At 48.1% G+C, this 19473-nt stretch overlaps 1 protein-coding gene across 3 annotated transcripts in view; it reads right to left on the bottom strand.

The window, feature by feature from the left end:
• The window catches only part of med15 (mediator complex subunit 15), an 18986-nt gene extending 500 nt beyond the window's left edge, over positions 1–18486 (bottom strand). Inside the window, exons 1-18 of one of the 3 annotated variants that reach the window (XM_076083360.1) lie at positions 18347–18486; positions 17360–17447; positions 17230–17281; positions 15817–15840; positions 15496–15660; positions 14996–15327; positions 14391–14855; positions 14112–14216; positions 4320–4469; positions 3882–4000; positions 3624–3751; positions 2998–3132; positions 2703–2766; positions 2533–2599; positions 2160–2317; positions 1704–1870; positions 1185–1283; positions 1–994 (exon numbers count right to left, since the gene is read on the bottom strand). The exon at positions 1–994 is cut by the window's left edge and continues 500 nt beyond it. In XM_076083360.1, coding sequence (XP_075939475.1) covers positions 858–994; positions 1185–1283; positions 1704–1870; positions 2160–2317; positions 2533–2599; positions 2703–2766; positions 2998–3132; positions 3624–3751; positions 3882–4000; positions 4320–4469; positions 14112–14216; positions 14391–14855; positions 14996–15327; positions 15496–15660; positions 15817–15840; positions 17230–17281; positions 17360–17447; positions 18347–18414 — 2523 coding nt within the window. In that variant the 5' untranslated portion in view covers positions 18415–18486 and the 3' untranslated portion in view covers positions 1–857. Of the gene's footprint in view, positions 995–1184; positions 1284–1703; positions 1871–2159; positions 2318–2532; positions 2600–2702; positions 2767–2997; positions 3133–3623; positions 3752–3881; positions 4001–4319; positions 4470–14111; positions 14220–14390; positions 14856–14995; positions 15328–15495; positions 15661–15816; positions 15841–17229; positions 17282–17359; positions 17448–18346 lie in introns of all 3 variants that reach the window. The other 2 variants (XM_076083359.1, XM_076083361.1) reach the window with 2 other exon arrangements.
• Positions 18487–19473: the final 987 nt, after the last annotated feature.

The following is a 19473-nucleotide window of genomic DNA, read 5'->3' on the forward strand; positions in this document are numbered from 1 at the left end:
TGACGGGTAGAGTCACTGACGGGTGGTGTTGTTGACGGGTAGAGTCACTGACGGGTGGTGTTGACGGGTGGAGTCACTGACGGGTGGTGTTGTTGACGGGTGGAGTCACTGACGGGTGGTGTTGTTGACGGGTAGAGTCACTGACGGGTGGTGTTGACGGGTAGAGTCACTGACGGGTGGTGTTGACGGGTAGAGTCACTGACGGGTGGTGTTGACGGGTAGAGTCACTGACGGGTGGTGTTGTTGACGGGTAGAGTCACTGACGGGTGTTGTTGACGGGTAGAGTCACTGACGGGTGTTGTTGACGGGTAGAGTCACTGACGGGTGGAGTCGTTGACGGGTAGAGTCGACGGGTGGAGTCATTGACGGGTGTTGTTGACGGGTAGAGTCACTGACGGGTAGAGTCACTGACGGGTGTTGTTGACGGGTAGAGTCACTGACGGGTAGAGTCACTGACGGGTGTTGTTGACGGGTAGAGTCACTGACGGGTGTTGTTGACGGGTAGAGTCACTGGCGGGTAGAGTCACTGGCGGGTGGTGTCACTGACGGGTGGTGTTGTTGACGGGTGGAGTCACTGACGGGTGGTGTTGTTGACGGGTGGAGTCACTGACGGGTAGTCACTGACAGGTGTTGTTGTTGACGGGTAGTCACTGACGGGTGTTGTTGTTGTTGACGGGTAGAGTCACTGACGGGTGGTGTTGTTGTTGACGGGTAGAGTCACTGACGGGTGGTGTTGTTGTTGACGGGTGGTGTTGACGGGTGGTGTTGTTGACGGGTGGAGTCACTGACGGGTGTTGTTGTTGTTAACGGGTAGAGTCAGTGACCGGTGATGTTGTTGTCCGGTAGTGGGCGGGGCTTCAGGCGGCTGACAGACAGGCCTGGCGGACGCTCTGGGCCCAGGTGTTGAGCAGCTCCGTCACCGAGTGTTTGTCAGGAAGCTGCAGCAGTTTGGACGTCATGTTTCTGTGGACCGTCTGCAGGAAGCCGTTCGCACCTGGTGGAGCAGACGGGTCATGTGATCATCACCTCATCATTCAACACATGTGATCAATAAACATTCATTAGTAACAGACTTCCTGCCAGTGAACCTGTTTGATAAAACACTCCGAACAATATAAAGACGTTCACCACATGGTTCTGGTTTCTGGATCTTAATCTCAAGTGTTTGATGGAGGTGGTCTCACCGTACTGGTCCCCGTCGTCGGCCCAGTATGGACTCTGGTCTGGATAATCAGCAGGAACACTGAGCTGTAGAGGAGGAACACTGGGAAGGTTCTTATCATCTGAGAACAAACACAGAACCAGATCAGAACATCTTGATGGTATCAGAGTCAAACTGTTCTTGTGGTCTATCGTGAGTTCTGGTTCTAGTGGTCTATCGTGTGTCCTGGTTCTAGTGGTCTATCGTGTGTTCTGGTTCTGGTGGTCTATCGTGAGTTCTGGCTCTGGTGGTCTATCGTGAGTTCTGGTTCTAGTGGTCTATCTTGAGTTCTGGTTCTAGTGGTCTATCGTGTGTCCTGGTTCTAGTGGTCTATCGTGTGTCCTGGTTCTAGTGGTCTATCGTGTGTCCTGGTTCTAGTGGTCTATCGTGTGTTCTGGTTCTAGTGGTCTACTGCTTCTACTGGTGTGTGTGCTGGCTCTGATGGTCTACCAGGTCAACTGTGTGCTGGTTCTAGTGGTCCATCGTGTGTTCTGGTCTGTACCCAGTTTGCAGACCAGGTGCACGGTGCCGTTGTTGCTGCAGAATGACGGGTCCAGGTTCACGAGGAACTTGATGTCGAGGCGGGCCACCTCTCCCTGCAGGATGTTGGGGATGGTCTGCCGCTCGTCTTCCTCGTGCTTCCTCTTCCTCCCGGAGACGTTGGGCCCCCTGAGAACCAGAACCACAACAAATCACTTCACACCGTCTTTAACTGCTGCTTCCTGTTTCATGAGCTTTAATGTCTGAGGACACTGAACACAATCAAGCTAAATAAAACCGGATAATCTAAAGACCTGGTCCTCTCCGGGTCCTCAGAGTTCGCCTCATATGAGTTTACATTCTGGTCCATAATAATTAATAGCATCAGGTCTCCTTTTAAAGGCTCAGTCCACCAAATAAAAACATCTTGTATAAAGAGACACCGTCCTCATGTGGTCTCTGGTGGTTTTGGACTTACGTGATGGGGGGTCCGTGGATGGCGGTCATGGCGGGGGCGAAGGTCCGGTACAGGGAGTGGTTGAAGACCGGGGACCGGATGTTGGCCATGACGGCATCCAGCAGCGGCTGACACAGGTACTGCTGCTTAGAGGACACCTGGGGGGGAGGGGGGGTGGGCTGAAAACCACATAAGGTGGGGGGTGGGGGGTTGGGGGGGGGCACCATTACAACACAACCAGACCATCACCATAGCAACCTGTGATTTCATCCATCCAGACCTCCAAACCTCTGATCTGAGTTTTCTTCTGGTGACTTTAAAATGTCAAACTTTGGTGTTCACTTTTGTTTGTTAGCTTCCATGTGAAAAACGTTAGTGTGAACGTGGTTCTCACCACGGCCATGTCGTTCTTCAGCTTCTCCAGAGCTATCTCACACTTCTGTAGCGTCTTCAGGGGACACCTGTAGGACAGAAGACACACAGGTGAGAGAGGACAGACGGGTGAGAGAGGACACACAGGTGAGAGTGATGTCCTCTTATGGAGGTATTGACGAGGACACGTACCTGGTGTTTGGATCCGTCAGGATGTTCAACAGACTCTTCATCTTACTCAGGTCCTTCTTCCTGTCTGTCAACACAAACACAACTACATATTAATAAAGTATTCATAAAGTCATGAGAAGGATCTCAATAGACCATTATTATACCAATCAATCAATGTCTCCAACTTTCCTCAAACTGAAATGTGAATAAATGTTCTGATTGGTCAAACGACAAGTTATTAATTAATTGCAGATACATTTTCTGTGAATCAACTAATCAACTAATTGATTAATGGATGACGGGTTTGAGCTCTGACCTTCGTTCTTGTCGATCTTATTGATCATCCTGCGCAGAGGTTCGATGTATTTAGAGAGCTGTTTGAGTTTCTCCATGTACTGCTGGTCCTCTAGAGACGTGGGTCCAGCTGGACTCATCACTGAGCCAGGGTTACCTGTAGGACAGGAGGGGACAGGAAGGGGACAGGAAGGAGACAGGAGGGGACAGGAAGGAGACAACAGAGGACAGGAAGGAGACAGGAAGGGACAGGAAGGAGACAACAGAGGACAGGAAGGACACAAGAGAGGACAGGAAGGAGACAAGAGAGGGCAGGAGGGGACAGGAACGGAGAGGGAGACATTGGAGACGTTGAAAAGTGTCATTACCAACATTTAAGGTAAAGTCAGGAGTCCGTCATAAGAACAGAGAAGCAAATAAATAGAACAGATTCCATCAACTCTCTCCCTAAAGATTAAATTCAAAGTGACGAGTTTCATTCAAATGTTTTATTAAAAGTAGCTGACGGAAGTAAAACACGTCATAAACTAAAAGCTGATTCTTGATGGTTCAATGTTGGGCTCCAGTTGATCAGTTATCTCGTCGTTAGTACTCAGATGGACGATCTAAAGATCTCCTCTGAGCTGAGCTCTGTTGGTGTTTGTGTACCTGGAGTGTTGAGCGGTCCAGGTGAGGGGACTCCATAGTTGAGGGGGGTCCGAGCGTTGGCGGGGCTATGTGAGGGCTGAGGGGACGGGCTGGGCTGGAAACCTCCCGGAGACGGAGTGGGACCAGAGCTGGAGACGGGAAGCATTTTAGAAACCAGCATGGTATATCACCATGGCAACGGGTAAACAAAAGGCAGAACCTCCATTTTAATCAGGACAGGCGGTCTTATTGAGAGCCCCTGTGGACACCTCGTTGTACCTGGCCGAGTTGGGCTGTGAGGTGGGGGGTTGAGGTGACGGCTGAGGAGGGGGAGGCATCGACAGCGGCGTTTGCACCTGCCCAGGTGAGGGCGATGACATCATTTGATGCTGCTGTGCCTGTGGAGGAAAGTGATTGGGCAAGAAGAAAAGGTTTGTGTCAGTGACCAGAGAACTCATGTCGGGCCGATGCTATTATTGACGATTATCTGCAAATCAATTGATTAATCGTTTGGTTTATAAAACATCCGACAGAAAGATGAATGTGTCGTTTTGTCAAACAAATACTACATTTATTTACTTCACTCCAATATTTTCACAACAACGTTGAGATGACCCACCCTTAAGACGACCCACCCTTAAGACAGCTCACCCTTAAGACAGCTCACCCTTAAGACAGCTCACCCTTAAGACGGCGCATCATACTGGGGATAAATACCTGCTGTGTTAGCGACTGTCCTCCCGCAGCCACCGCGGCAGCAGCAGCTGCAGCGGCAGCGGCTGCCACAGCAGCAGCGTTTTGAGGAGGGATGGAGGGGTTCAGGGCTCGAGGCATCCGGGGTGGAATCTGCATCCCAGGACGGACCAACTTCAGAGGACACACAACAGGACAGGTTAGCAGACAAACACATATACAGGACTGTCTCAGAAAATTAGAATATTGTGATAAAGTTCTTTATTTTCTGTAATGCAATTAAAAAAACAAAAATGTCATGCATTCTGGATTCATTACAAATCAACTGAAATATTGCAAGCCTTTTATTCTATTAATATTGCTGATTATGGCTTACAGCTTAAGAAAACTCAAATATCCTATCTCTAAATATTAGAATATTTCCTCAGACCAAGTTAAAAAAAAGATTGATAACAGCAAAACAAAATCAAACATTAGAAAATGTCCATTAATGCACTCAGTACTTGGTTGGGAATCCTTTTGCATGGATTACAGCATCAATGCGGCGTGGCATGGAGGCAATCAGCCTGTGGCATTGCTGAGGTGTTATGGATGCCCAGGATGCTTCAATAGCGGCCTTTAGCTCATTTGCATTGTTGGGTCTGGTGTCTTTCAGCTTCCTCTTCACAATACCCCACAAATTCTCTATGGGGTTGTATTGTATTGTTGTATTTCATTTGGAAGTCAAGGCGCCAGAGTCTGGAGAAAGGCTGGAGAGGAGCAAAATCCAAGTTGCTTGAAATCCAGTGTGAAGTTCCCACAGTCAGTGATGGTTTGGGGAGCCATGTCAGCTGCTGGTGTTGGTCCACTGTGTTTCATCAAGTCCAGAGTAAATGCAGCTGTGTACCAAGAGATTTTAGAGCACTACATGCTTCCGTCTGCTGAAAAGCTCTATGGAGATGAGGATTTCATTTTCCAGCATGATCTGGCACCTGCCCACAGTGCCAGAACCACCAGTAACTGGTGTACTGCCCATGGCATTACTGTCCTCGATTGGCCTGCCAATTCCCCTGACCTGAACCCCAAAGAGAATTTGTGGGGTATTGTGAAGAGGAAGCTGAAAGACACCAGACCCAACAATGCAAATGAGCTAAAGGCCGCTATTGAAGCATCCTGGGCATCCATAACACCTCAGCAATGCCACAGGCTGATTGCCTCCATGCCACGCCGCATTGATGCTGTAATCCATGCAAAAGGATTCCCAACCAAGTACTGAGTGCATTAATGGACATTTTCTAATGTTTGATTTTGTTTTGCTGTTATCAATCTTTTTTTTAACTTGGTCTGAGGAAATATTCTAATATTTAGAGATAGGATATTTGAGTTTTCTTAAGCTGTAAGCCATAATCAGCAATATTAATAGAATAAAAGGCTTGCAATATTTCAGTTGATTTGTAATGAATCCAGAATGCATGACATTTTTGTTTTTTTAATTGCATTACAGAAAATAAAGAACTTTATCACAATATTCTAATTTTCTGAGACAGTCCTGTATATTTGTCTTTCTACACTTGTGAGGACCCTGATATCCGCCAACTAGGGATGCAACAGATCACAAACCTCACGGTTCGGATCACGGTTCTTGAGTCACGGTTCAGAAAATTTTTCGGATCAGCAAAGAAAAGGGGAGGAGTCAAATATAACTTTGCTTTCCATTTATTAATTAAAGAACTTCAAGAACACTTAAAGCAAAGAACTTTGGGCTATAGTCTTACATAAAAACCATACAATTTAGATATTTATTTTCATAAAGATGAGAATATATCTACATTGTGTGAGGAAAGGGTAGCGCCAGATGTGTCAGAATCAGCTTTATTGGCCATGTACAAGGGATTTGACTCTGGGTTTTTCGTTGATTTCCACGTACATACACAGAATTTACAAATAAACAGGAAAACAATTTAAATATATTAAAAAAACAAAACGTCCGAGAACGTCCGCGACCGTCTGACGGCGCGTCCGCGAGTGAGACGTTTTTAATCCTGCGTGGACCGCCTGATGCTGGAAATGATGTTTTGCAAATAGTCCGATGCTTCCTGTATCCGCTGCCTGGCGCTACAGAACATGTGCAAACATGCATTACGTTGTTCTGTGTCAAGTGTAAACCACATGGTGTAAAAGTAATGTAAATTGGAGGTGTTTGTCACAAAACGCAGATTTCCTTTGGCCAGCAGGTGGCGCTGTATTAGGGAAAATTAGCTTGTAGACATCCTCAGGCCATGAGTGTTATCAAGCATGTGAAGTTTGGGACCGTTTTGGAACAAGTCCAGCTGAGTTACATCAGACATTTCCTTTAGCCAGTAGGCTTTGCGGGTTTACTGTAGCGCCCCCTAGTGGTCGAATGCAAAACAATTCTCAGGGTATGTTACTGGATGCGATGTGCACATATGCTGAATATTTTGGGAATTTAGAACAAATGGTTGAGATGTTATGTGTATTGATATTTTGCCATGCACCTAAGAAGTGTATTGGTCCATATCTTGTAAAAGCAAAGATATATCAAAAAGATTTTGATAAATTTTGATGATCTAGATCCACAGCAAATTTCGTAGAAATCGGAGCCAGCGTGTAGGAGTTCGCAAAAATGTGTTTTTTTTCACTAAATTCAAAATGGCAGACTTCCGGTAGGGTTTAGAGCATGGTCCCAAGAGACTTATTTCTAAGTCTCCATAGGATACATGTGCCTACCAAGTTTCATACATGTAGCCAAAACGTAGCGCTGGGGCTGCTCTTTTGAAATATTGTAGGGGGCGCTATAGAGGCAATTTAAAAACGGCCAATAAAAAAATCATATAAACTATTTCTTCCAATGACCTGTGACACATGTACAAAGTTCCATGAGTTTTTGAGCATCCCAACCCAATAAACCATCAGCTTCCTTTTTCATGGCAAACTATGCGTCGCCACGGCAACAGCGTTCAACGAAAACTCAAAAAATTCATGATGATGCATCATCAATGTCTTAAGGCTATCCTTAACAAATTTTAGACTCATCAGGTCACCTGGCTAGGAGGAATAATTAAAAGTATAAAATATGACATTTCCTTTAACCAGTAGGCGGAGCTATGAATTATTGAATTTTTTTCAATTGAAGTATGTTTAGGCTTGAAGTAGCATCATGCAAAAGTTTTGTGCGGATTGGATAATGTACCTTGGAGTTATAACAACTTCTAAGAACTTATTTTTTCATAAACAATGAGGCAAAATGGCCGCCACGCCACGTCAAGGTTGTTTGATGAAAACTCTCGATTTTGATAACTTTTAATCACAAAGGTCTTAACAGCATCCTGACCAAAGTAGAAGTTGATCGCTTAAAATCTCTAGGAGGAGTTCGTTAAAGTGCGAAGGCTGAAATCTGCAAAAAGTGACTAAAAGCACAACTTCGAGGGTTTACTGTAGCGCCCCCTAGTTGTTGAATGCAAAATAAATCTCAGGGTATGTTAGAGGATGCAATGTGCACATATGCTGAAAATCTGGTAATTTTAGGACAAACGGTTGAGAAGTTATATGTATTGATATTAAGCCACGCCCCTAAGAAGTTTATTGGTACATATCTTGTAAACGAAAAGAGATATCAAAAAGCTTTTGATAACGTAGATCCAGTAATGATCCACAGCAAATTTGGTAGTAATGGGACTAAGCATGTAGGAGGAGTTCCCAGAAATGTGTTTTACACTAAATTCAATATGGCGGAAAATCTAAGGAGGCGGAGCTTAGGGGTCTGATTGGCTTTTTTGTAGCTCTAGCTCAAGTGGACATGTGTGTCAAATTTCAAGTCAATCGGACATACTGGCCGAGGGGCGTAGCTGGTCCGACTTGTAGGGGGCGCTAGAGAGCCATTTCTTAACACAGAAAGATGCATTCTTTTTCAGATGGCTATATTCACCAGGCCTGACAAGTCACCAAAATTTGGTGAGTTTTCATGCATGGCAAGTCCTCCAACCATGCGTACGTTTACCCAAACGGGTACAATATCAATAGGGCCTTCGCGGCCCGACGTCGGTAGCTCGGGCCCTAATAAACTTACAGATGTAAGCATAAACATTTAACGACTATGTACAATATAAATATATATCCAAAAAGTATATATATATATATATATATATATATATATATATATATATATAAACAGAGTGTCTGTGTGACTCTCACAGAGGGGGCGTGTCTACAGCACCTGTCTGTGTGACTCTCAGAGGGGGCGTGTCTACAGCACCTGTCTGTGTGACTCTCACAGAGGGGGCGTGTCTACAGCACCTGTCTGTGTGACTCTCACAGAGGGGGCGTGTCTACAGCACCTGTCTGTGTGACTCTCACTGAGGGGGCGTGTCTACAGCACCTGTCTGTGTGACTCTCCCAGAGGGAGACACAGCTCCTCCATGATGAAGTGAGCTGTCAGTCTCTTCATAGAGGAACGATCTTCATACTGAAGTGGTGCGTGAGTGGATTTCATAGCGTGGCTCAAGCACTTTAACCAGATTTTGAAATCCTTTGTTTTCCACAATGGAGTGTCCTCGTCACTGACAGACCGGGATGGTGTCTCTTCATATGTGTGGACATGCCCGATGTGTTGTCGTATATCTTTCTCTTTAAACAACGCCTACATACCGTAACGCTTTTGTCCACCACCCTCATCCGTCATTATAAGTTACAGGGAAGACAAAATTATCCCAACTTGAGACTTAAATGACGCCGGGGGCTTATGACATTCCTCCGCTCGCCATGACTTTCACCATTAAATGCTTCTAACCTGCTCCATTCACTGAACACACTACTGCTTTATATCTGTTCACTGACACTCTGCATTGATATTCGGGGACTTGTTACTTGAAAAGGAACAGCAGCAGTAAAACTTACACACTGATGATTAAACTGTAAAAAAAAATGCTCAATTGATCCGCGGTTCACAAGTGATCCGAACCGATCACAGATTGATCCGTGATCGGTTACATCATTACCGCTAACCATCACAAACCCAACCCTCACCCTAATCCAGATGCCTTAAGACCTCTCAGATGGTGAGTCTGTGATGTATGAGTGTAGCAGGAGGTAGTGGGATCATGAAGCAGTGAACTCCGTAGTGACGTCTCTGTTCCTCTATATAGTGGGAGAGGAACTGGAACAGGAACCTCCTTCATTTTACCCTCAACACTTAAGACCCCGAGAGACTCACTGTTTAACCTGGAGGAGCAATCAACCGTTTTACAGCAGAGGACTATGAACTCAGACTTGGAGCTACCGACTCTCATCCCGACCGCTTCACACTTTACAAACCTTCCCAATGCTGCCGAAGGACACAATCCGAAGGATCCAACAGAACCAAATCATCTGCAAAGAGCAGAGACTCAATTCTGAGGTCCCCAAACCGTGACACTCTCCTCCCCCCCGGCTGGGCCTTGAAAATCACAAAAGGAATCAGGGCAACCCTGTTGGAGGCCAACACCCACTGGAAACATGTCTGACTCAGAGTACCCTGTATCCTTTCAGTACCCCACATAAAACTCCCAAGGGACATGGTCATAAGCCTTCTCCAAGACCACAAAACACATGGACTGGATTGGCAAACTCCTATGACCCCTCTAACAGACAAGGGTAAAGGGTTGGTCCACTGGTCCAGGACGGAATCCACATTGCTCTTCCTGGATCTAAAGTTTGACAATCTGTCGGAGCCTCCTTTCCAGCACCCTGGATTAAACTTTCCCGGGAGGATGAGCAGTGTGATACCTCGATAATCTGTGCACACAAAATGTGAACCACCACCCAGGTCTTCCTCTCTACAGGCACTGTCCCGGACCTCCATGCGACACTGAAGAGCCAAGACAACCCAACAATGTCCAGAGTTTTCAGCATATCAGGGCTAATCTCATCCACCCCTGGCGCCTTGCCTCTGAGGAGCTTTTTGAATACCTCAACAACCTCTGCCAGGGATATGGATGGGTCTTCCCCCAAGTCTTCAAACTCTGTTTGTTGGTTGTGTTTAGGAGTTCCTCAAGGTGTTCTTTCCACCACTCTGCAATATCCCTAGTCCGGCTTCTTAACTTCCAAGCTTTTCTTTCCACTTTTTCCTCCTCTCCATCTACTGCTAAAGCTGCTTTCTTCCGCTCTAAAATCCTAACCTCTGCTTCCAATCCTAAAAAACTCTTCAAAACTTTCACTTCACTCCTCCAACCCCCACCCCCTCCTCCTACTACTTCCTCCCTGATGATTTCGACAACTTCTTTGACAAGAAGGTAAACGATATCAGATCCTCCTCCTCTCAGCACCCCTGTCCCTGTCCACCCTCTCTACCCTCTCCAGCTCTTCCCCCTCAGCTCTCCCTCCCCTCTCCCCTAACGAGGTCCTCAACCTTGTTACATCTAACCGCCCCACCACGTACTCCCTTGACCTGATCCCCTCCTCTTCAGTCTATTGCGACTGAACTCCTTCCTTTCCTCACCCACCTCATCAACACATCTCTTGTCTCAGGATGCTTTCCCACAGCTTTCAAGACTGCCAGAGTCACCCCCCTTCTGAAGGAACCATCACTTGACCCCTCTAATGTCAAGAACTTCAGACCGGTTTCTCTTCTACCCTTTCTATCCAAAACACTTGAACGTGCTGTCTTTAACCAACTGTCTTCCTATCTCCACCAGAACAGCCTCTTTGACCCCCAATAGTCCGGGTTCAAGGTGGGTCACTCGACAGACAGCCCTCCTTGTGGTGACAGAGTCACTTCACGCCGCGAGAGCAAACTCTCTCTCCTCTGTCCTGATTCTCCTGGACCTGTCTGTGGCGTTTGACACTGTGAACCACCAGATCCTCCTCTCCACCCTCGAGGGGATGGGCGTCTCAGGCTCTGCACTCTCCCTGTTTGCATCTTACCTGACAGGTCGATCCTACCAGGTGACATGGAGGGGGGCCGTGTCAGAACCACGCATGCTGACTACGGGGGTTCCACAAGGTTCAGTCCTGGGCCCCCTTCTCTTCTCGCTCTACACAACATCTCTGGGTTCTGTTATTCGCTCGCATGACTTCTCTTACCATTGTTATGCTGACGACACCCAGCAGGTCTTGTCATTTCCCCCCGGTGACACTCAAGTTGAGGCACGCATCGCTGCGTGCTTGGCTGACATCTCGAAGTGGATGACAACACACCATCTGAAGCTCAACCTGGACAAAACCGAGCTACTGTTCCTCCTGGGGAAGGGTTGCCCACACCGAGACCTGTCCATCACCATTGAGGATACCGTGGTGACACCAACTCGGACTGCAAGGAATCTGGGTGTGACCCTTAACGACTAACTGTCGTTCTCAGCAAAGGATTCGCCCCTTCCTCACTGAGGCGACGGCGCAGGTGCTCATCCAGGCTCTTGTTATCTCCCGCCTGGACTACTGCAACTCACTACTTGCCGGAGCCCCGGCGTCGGCCATCAGACCTCTGGAGCTTGTCCAGAAAGCTGCAGCTCGTCTGGTGTTCAATCGCCCCAAGTTCTCCCACACAACTTCCCTTCTCCATTCTCTACACTGGCTACCTGTAAGAGCTCGCATCCAGTTTAAGACTCTGGTGCTAGCCTACAGGGCAGTGAAAGGAACAGCGCCTTCCTATCTCCAGGCCATGGTCAAGCCCTACCCCCCCCGCCCGACCTCTTCACTCTGCTGCCTCGGGGCGATCGGTTGCCCCGTCGCTCAGAGGTCCCTACAGCCGATCGACCCGGTCACGGCTGTTTTCTGTCCTGGCCCAACAGTGGTGGAATGAACTCCCCACTGACGTCAGGACGTCACCTCTTCAAGAAGCACTACCCTGAGCCTTCCACTTAGCACTTATTGTATCCGTATTAGTTTGTTGCACTTATTGTATTCGTATTAGAGAGGGGTCGGCTACAATCTTTCTTGTTCGCTTCAGGGTCCTTGAAGTGAACAAGTCCTGGAGGGACGGCAGATTGCAGCCAATCACCCTCTCAGCAGAGCGAATGATGCGCTGCAGTCTGCCCTTGTTCTTGGCTGTGGCTGCAGCGTACCAGACTGTGATGGAGGAGCAGAGGATGGACTCAACGATGGCTGTGTAGAAGTGCACCATCATTGTCTTTGGCAGGTTGAATTTCTTCAGCTGCCTCAGGAAGTACATCCTCTGCTGAGCCTTTTTAGTGATGGAGCTGATGTTCAGCTCCCACTTGAGGTCCTGGGTTATGATGGAGCCCAGGAAGCGGAAGGACTCCACAGCGTCGACGGGGGAGTCACACAGAGTGATGGGGGCTGGTGGGGCTGCATTCTTCCTGAAATCCACAACCATCTCTACTGTCTTTAGAGCGTTGAGCTCCAAGTTGTTCAGACCGCACCAGGTCACCAGATGGTCAGTCCTGTAGGCGGACTCATCCCCACCAGAGATGAGTCCAATGAGGGTGGTGTCATCCGCAAACTTCAGGAGCTTGACGGACTGGTGACTGGAGGTGCAGCTGTTGGTGTACAGGGAGAAGAGCAGAGGGGAGAGAACGCAGCCTTGGGGGGAACCGGTGCTGATGGTCCTGGAGGCTGAGACGTGTTTTCCCAGCTTCACGTGCTGCTTCCTGTCAGACAGGAAGTCTGTGATCCACTTGCAGGTGGAGTCGGGCATGGGCAGCTGGGAGAGCTACACACCGAGGCAGCCGTCCGCAGCACCATCTTAGTTGAGCAAGAAGGATTGTAGCAGACCCCTCTCACCCTGGACATAAACTGTTCGTGCCCCTTCCATCTGGCAGGAGGCTGAGGTCCATCAGGACCAAGACCTCACGACATGAACAGTTTCTTCCCATCGTCAGTCGGGCTCATTAACAAAGCCTGGGACCCCCACTGACTCTGTCATCCCCAGGACAATTTCCTACTGGTCACTCCCCTGCACATCCCTGTTTCTTTATGTAAACACACTCGACACTTTTAACATTTGACTTGTTTACAGTCCTGTTATCTCTTTGTTGTGCACTTTATTTTATATTCTATTGTAAATTTTAATATGTTTCTATTTCTTGCACTGTGTTGATTGTTTAATGTTATTGTTTAATTTGATTATTTATTGTTAAATGTTATGCTCCACCCGCCATGACAAATTCCTTGTAGGTGAAAACTTCCGTGGCAATAAACGGTTCTGATTCTGATTAGTTTGTTTCTGTACGTCTGCTCTGGTTTATGCTCTTAGATGCTTGTTTAAAGGAGATGCACTTATGACTTCTGGTGACTAGTAGTTCTCTTGAATACCGATGTTGAATACACTTATTGTAAGTCTCGTTGGATAAAAGCGTCTGCTAAATGACTGTAATGTAATGTTTGCCGTTCCCTGCTGATCACAACAGCCTGAGCCCAGTCCTGCTTTCCCTTTCTGGGTTCTCCAACGGTTCGTCAGAACTTCCTTGAGGCGAACTGAAAGTCCTTCTCCACACTCTCCCCAAACTCCTCCCACACCTGGGTTTTTGCTTTGGCAACCCCCACAGCTGCAGCCCTTGTGGACAACTGGTTGGTACCCGTCTGCATTTTCTAAAGACCCCTGAGCCAGCCAAGCCCGAAAGGCCTCCTTCTTCAGCTTGACGACCTCCTTCACCACTGGTGTCCATCAGCAGGTTCATAAGTTGCCTTAGACGGGCACCGATGACCTTCTCACCGCAGCTCCTAGCAGTCGCTTTCACAGAGGAGGCTTTAAACATGGTCCATGTGGTGATACAAATGAGGGAAAACAGGGAGGGATGTCTAAGCTCTAGAACTTTAGGATCTCGTTGAGTTTTAAACCCCTCAGTGGGTCCTTATGACACATAAAGCACCTGGCTGCTGTCTCACCTGTCCAGGTCCGGCTGCGGCAGCGGCGGCTGCAGCAGCTGCGTTGTGCTGCGCCTGAGCTGCGGCTTGCTGGGCCTGCTGCTGCTGCTGCAAGGCTGCACGGGCCTGCTTTCACACACAAACACAAGGCAAAGCATGCAAGCAGAGGAAGGGTTTGGGGTTTAAGCAATACTACTGGAACCCTGGTTTATCAGCTGCAGTGAGTAAAGGATGAATGATTATAATAAGCAGCATATAAAAATAGGAAGAAGAAGAATAGTCGTTCTGACTCAGTCTCACCTGGAAGGCCTGGATCTTGAGCTGGTGCTGCTGCTGACTGAGCGAGTTGATGGGGACGTGCTGAGCGGACGTCATCTGTCCGGCAAGAGACGGAGGCACCATGCCAGGCTGCTGCTGCTGCTGAGGGTGTGGAGGCATCTGACCTGGCTGAGGCTGAGCCTGGGCCTGGACCTGCTGCTGCTGCTGCTGAACCATGTGCTGGATGGATTGGGCCTGGGCCTGAGCTTGGGCCTGAGCCTGGGCCTGAGCCTGGGCTTGAGCCTGGGCTTGAGCTTGGGCTTGAGCTTGGGCCTGAGCTTGGGCCTGAGCCTGGGCTTGAGCCTGGGCTTGAGCCTGGGCTTGAGCCTGGGCTTGAGCCTGGGCTTGAGCCTGGGCTTGAGCCTGGGCTTGAGCCTGAGCGTGCTGCTGCTGGAGTTGCAGCTGCACCATCTGCTGCTGCTGCTGCTGAATCCTGGTCTGGTGCATCTGCACACAGTGTGTGAAGCAAAGGTGTCAGGTGATATAAAACTAGGACCAACTTAACAGTGAAGCTAAGATAATGTGAAGATAATCACATGTTAAGATGTTCAGCACCCATTGAGGTGTCACCGTGTAATGCTTCATACCTGGTTCTGCTGCTGCTGCTGCTGGTTCTGGGCCTGCTGCTGCTGCTGCTGCTGCTGGTTCTGGTGCTGTTGCTGAAGTTGCTGGTTCTGGTGGTGCTGCTGTTGCTGTTGTTGCTGCTGCTGCATCTGCTGCACCCTCAGCTGCTGCTGCTGCACCTGGAACTGCTGCTGGATGGCGTTCTGTTGCTGCTGCTGCTGCTGCATGGCGTTCTGCTGCTGGGCCTGCTGGGCCTGCTGGGCCTGCTGGAACTGCTGGAACTGGATGGACTGCTGCTGCTGCTGTTGCTGCGCCTGCACCAGCTGCTGCATCGGCATCTGTCCTGGACCCCCAACTGCAGAGGGAGCAAGAGGGAGATGAAGGACAAGACCTGGTCCACGGCTGGGGAACCAGTGTGAGGAGAGGTCTGGAGTCTCAAACCCAACGTGCCAAAGCGGAGACCGAAAGGTAAGAACAGTTTAGAGGCTTCCAGCCGACCACCACAACAAGGAAACACACTCACTGGCTTGTGGGTTTCCAGCCACCCCTGCCATGGCATGCTGGCCTATCTGCATCTGCCCCATGGCCCCCATGCCACCCACTGGAGCACCGGTGGGCCGGGGCCCCATGCCAATGACGCCGGGGCCCCCTCCGACCCCTGTCAGGTTAGTCAGGGCATTCATGGGATCTAACAGAAAGGTAGACAACAGATCATGTTACGCAGCTCCGACATGCACGGCAGAAACCATGAACACCGTGAGTCTGGTAGCGACAGAACCAGCAGAGGACAGAACCCAGCAGAGAGAAAGAGACCCGAACCCAGACAGAAACTAAGTCCACTCACCTGGACCTCCGAGTGTCTTCTTGTCTGTCAATGAGAGAGCAGTTATGAGTAAGAACCGCAGTCTGATTCCTTTGTGACATCAATAACTCTTTATTAGTGCGTTAACCCTCTGAACCCCAACACTACACCGTTTATCACCCACAAGCTGGAATAGCTCATCTCTCCGATGGGCCTTGAACACATCATGTGTCGCAAAAGCTTCTGTCAGAAAAATCTGCTTAAATTTGTGATATTTCATCAAAAACATTTGATTGTTCATGTTCTCATTTCTCCTTCAGAGAAACTGTTTCAAAGTCTCTCCTCTAATAAAGCGTTCACTGAGAACATTACAGCGTGAGCCCCTCAGTGAAACTATGACGTCATGATTGATTCATCTGAGACCAACAGTCATGTGACAACAAGGAGGAGACACTCTGACTGAACTACAGGAAGTGAACACAGAGAGGAGAGAGGAGAGAGGAGAGGAGAGGAGAGGGAGAGGAGATGAGGAGAGGAGAGGAGAGGAGAGAGGAGAGAGAAGAGGAGAGGAGAGAGGAGGAGAGGAGAGAGGAGAGGGGAGAGGAGAGAGGAGAGAGGGAGAGAGGAGAGGAGAGAGGAGAGAGAAGAGGAGAGGAGAGAGGAGGAGAGGAGAGAGGAGAGGGGAGAGGAGAGAGGAGAGAGGGAGAGAGGAGAGGAGAGAGGAGAGAGAAGAGGAGAGGAGAGAGGAGGAGAGAGGAGAGGAGAGGAGAGGAGAGGAGAGGAGAGAGGAGAGGAGAGGAGAGAGGAGGAGAGGAGAGAGGAGAGGGGAGAGGAGGGAGAGAGGAGATGAGAGGAGAGGAGAGAGGAGAGAGAAGAGGAGAGAAGAGGAGAGGAGAGAGGAGAGGAGAGGAGAGAGGAGGAGAGGAGAGGAGAGGGAGAGAGGAGATGAGAGGAGAGAGGAGAGGAGATGAGGAGAGGAGAGGAGAGAGGAGAGAGAAGAGGAGAGAAGAGGAGAGAGGAGGAGAGAGGAGAGAGGAGGAGAGGAGAGAGGAGAGAGGGGAGAGGAGAGAGGAGGAGAGAGGGGAGAGGAGAGGAGAGAGGAGGGGAGAGGAGAGGCTGAATCATGTGAATAGTTTAATATAAATAACACGTAGACTCATTTTTATCTGAACATTAGTAACTCTTGTAAACATGTTGGATATTTAGATTCTATTGGTTTCCAATTTTTGTGACATAAATGATCAAATAAATTAAACTTGTTTCTTTCTTTTTAATGATTGATGTCATCATAACTGTTGTTCTGCACTAAAGACGTGTTCTAGTTCTACTTCTAGTCATCATGGTTCTGTTTCATAGAGGAGCAGGACTTTTATTCTGAAAATCAAGACCACAGAGAGTAAAAGTGAGCAGTTTGTGGTTCAGAGAGTAAAACACACATCGAGGTAGGAAACTTACGGATGTCTCTGAAGTGGATGATCAGCCTCGCCACCAGAGACAGATATTCCTCCTGCGGAGAAGAGATCCGTTAGACACGTCGAGACCACGGTGAACACATCTGTATCTCCGTGTGTCTCCTCATACTCACTCTGGATTTGGCTTTGACGTAAACGTGGTTCTCCATGTCGTTGCTGGACTTGGTGTGTGCGGTTCCTGCCTTCCTCATCGCCTCTTCACTGAGAGAACACACGAGCAACACGCTGACCAACGCTTCAGCAAACAGTCACTCTGCACACTCATAGTTTCTAAACGCTTAGAACTCATAACACAGGAACTGTACCTTCACTCTGCATCTCTTTGTTCTCTTGTTATTTGACTGGATATTAAGAATATCTTTAAGTTATAAGACACTGCTATTGATCGAGTGAGTTGTTTCTGAAACACATATTTCAGTCATTAGCTTCTAAAGTGTGTTTTTTTAAGACTCTTTGTGAAAACAATCAGTTTAAATATTTATGTTTGGGATCTGAGATTTATAACCCAAACAAATAATCATGAAAACAAACGGCTGATTAACTGATAATGAAAATAAAGCTGCAATTATTATGCCATATATATATATATATATATATATATATATATATATATATATATATATATATATATATATATATATATATAATATAACGTGTTCATCATATGTATATTAAGTAATATCACGTAGTATGGTTGACATCATGAGAAACATTAACTCATCTGTAACATAAAGAGTTAAACTCTCTGAATGAACTAACTTATCGTTATTAGCTAAAATGCTAATAATAAAACACAGTTATAACAATGACTTTGTTAATTATGTTCACGCCGGATTAATAAGTGACTCAAACCCTCGGACCTATCAGTTCTCCGGGTTTGTAGACTTGTGTTCACTTCGTCTTTTTCACGAGTTTGTTTTCATTTAACGGTTTTTTAAAGCACTGTTTGGACGTGACGTGCTTTCCTGTGGAGCTAACGTTGGCTTAGCTCCTTAGGCTAACGTTAGCCTAGCTTAGCTCCTTGAGCTAACTCATCAGAAACAGTTAACAGTGATTTTTTTTTTTAGCCAAAAACAAAACACAGGGAAATAATATCTCACATCTGAGCGACGACTTTCTGTCTGAACTGCGGGCTCCTCCAGTCGCTGTCCGGTCCGGGGACCTCCATCACAGAAACAGTTTATTTATTATTTATGAGCTTTTTACTTGAAGAGTTTAATGTTTTCTCTGCTCTTCCTACTTCCGGTCTGAGCAAAATGGCGGCCGCTGTGTTTTCTGATAAAACTCAGTACCGCCGCGTGCTGGACGGAAGTAGCACTAACACTAATACTGGTACAAAAACTACACTGTGAAATACTGTTACAGTGAAAGTACTAATACCACACTGTGAAATACTGTTACAGTGAAAGTACTAATACCACACTGTGAAATACTGTTACATCAGTGGTGGTCCATCAGGGCCTGCAAGGCCTTCTCTGCTGGCCTAAACAGAATCACAAAGTTATATCTATTTTATAATTTAATATCCATCCATCCATCCATTTTCCTCCTCTTATCCGGGGTCGGGTCGCGGTGGCAACAGGCCAAGCAGGCTGACCCAGACCTCCCTCTCACCGGCAACATGTTCCAGCTCATTCTGGGGGATCCCGAGGCGTTCCCAGGCCAGCTGGGAGATGTAATCCCTCCAGCGTGTTCTGGGTCTTCCCCGGGGTCTCTTCCCAGTTGGACGTGCCTGGAAAACCTCCAGTGGGAGGCGTCCAGGAGGCATCCTAATTAGATGCCCGAACCACCTCAGCTGACTCCTTTCGATGTAAAGGAGTAGCGGCTCGACTCCAAGCTCCCTCCTGATGACCGAGCTCCTTACCCTATCTCTAAGGCTGAGCCCGGCCACCCTACGGAGGAAGCTCATTTCGGCCGCTTGTAGCCGCGACCTTGTCCTTTCGGTCTCGACCCAGAGTTCGTGACCATAGATGAGGGTAGGAACGTAGACCGAGTGGTAAATTGAGAGCTTTGCCTTCCGGCTCAGCTCCCTCTTCACCAAGACGGTCCGGTGCAGAGCCTGCTTTACTGCTGCAGCCGCACCGATCCGCCTGTCGATCTCCCGCTCCATCTTACCCTCACTCGTGAACAAGACCCCGAGATACTTAAACTCCTTCGCTTGAGGTAGGCACTCCATCCCCACCTGGAGGGAGCAATCCACCGGTTTCCGGCAGAGCACCATGGCCTC

Source organism: Anarhichas minor, unplaced genomic scaffold (genome assembly GCF_050575085.1).
Source record: "Anarhichas minor isolate MPS153535 unplaced genomic scaffold, ASM5057508v1 ptg000129l, whole genome shotgun sequence".
Taxonomy (NCBI): domain Eukaryota; kingdom Metazoa; phylum Chordata; class Actinopteri; order Perciformes; family Anarhichadidae; genus Anarhichas; species Anarhichas minor.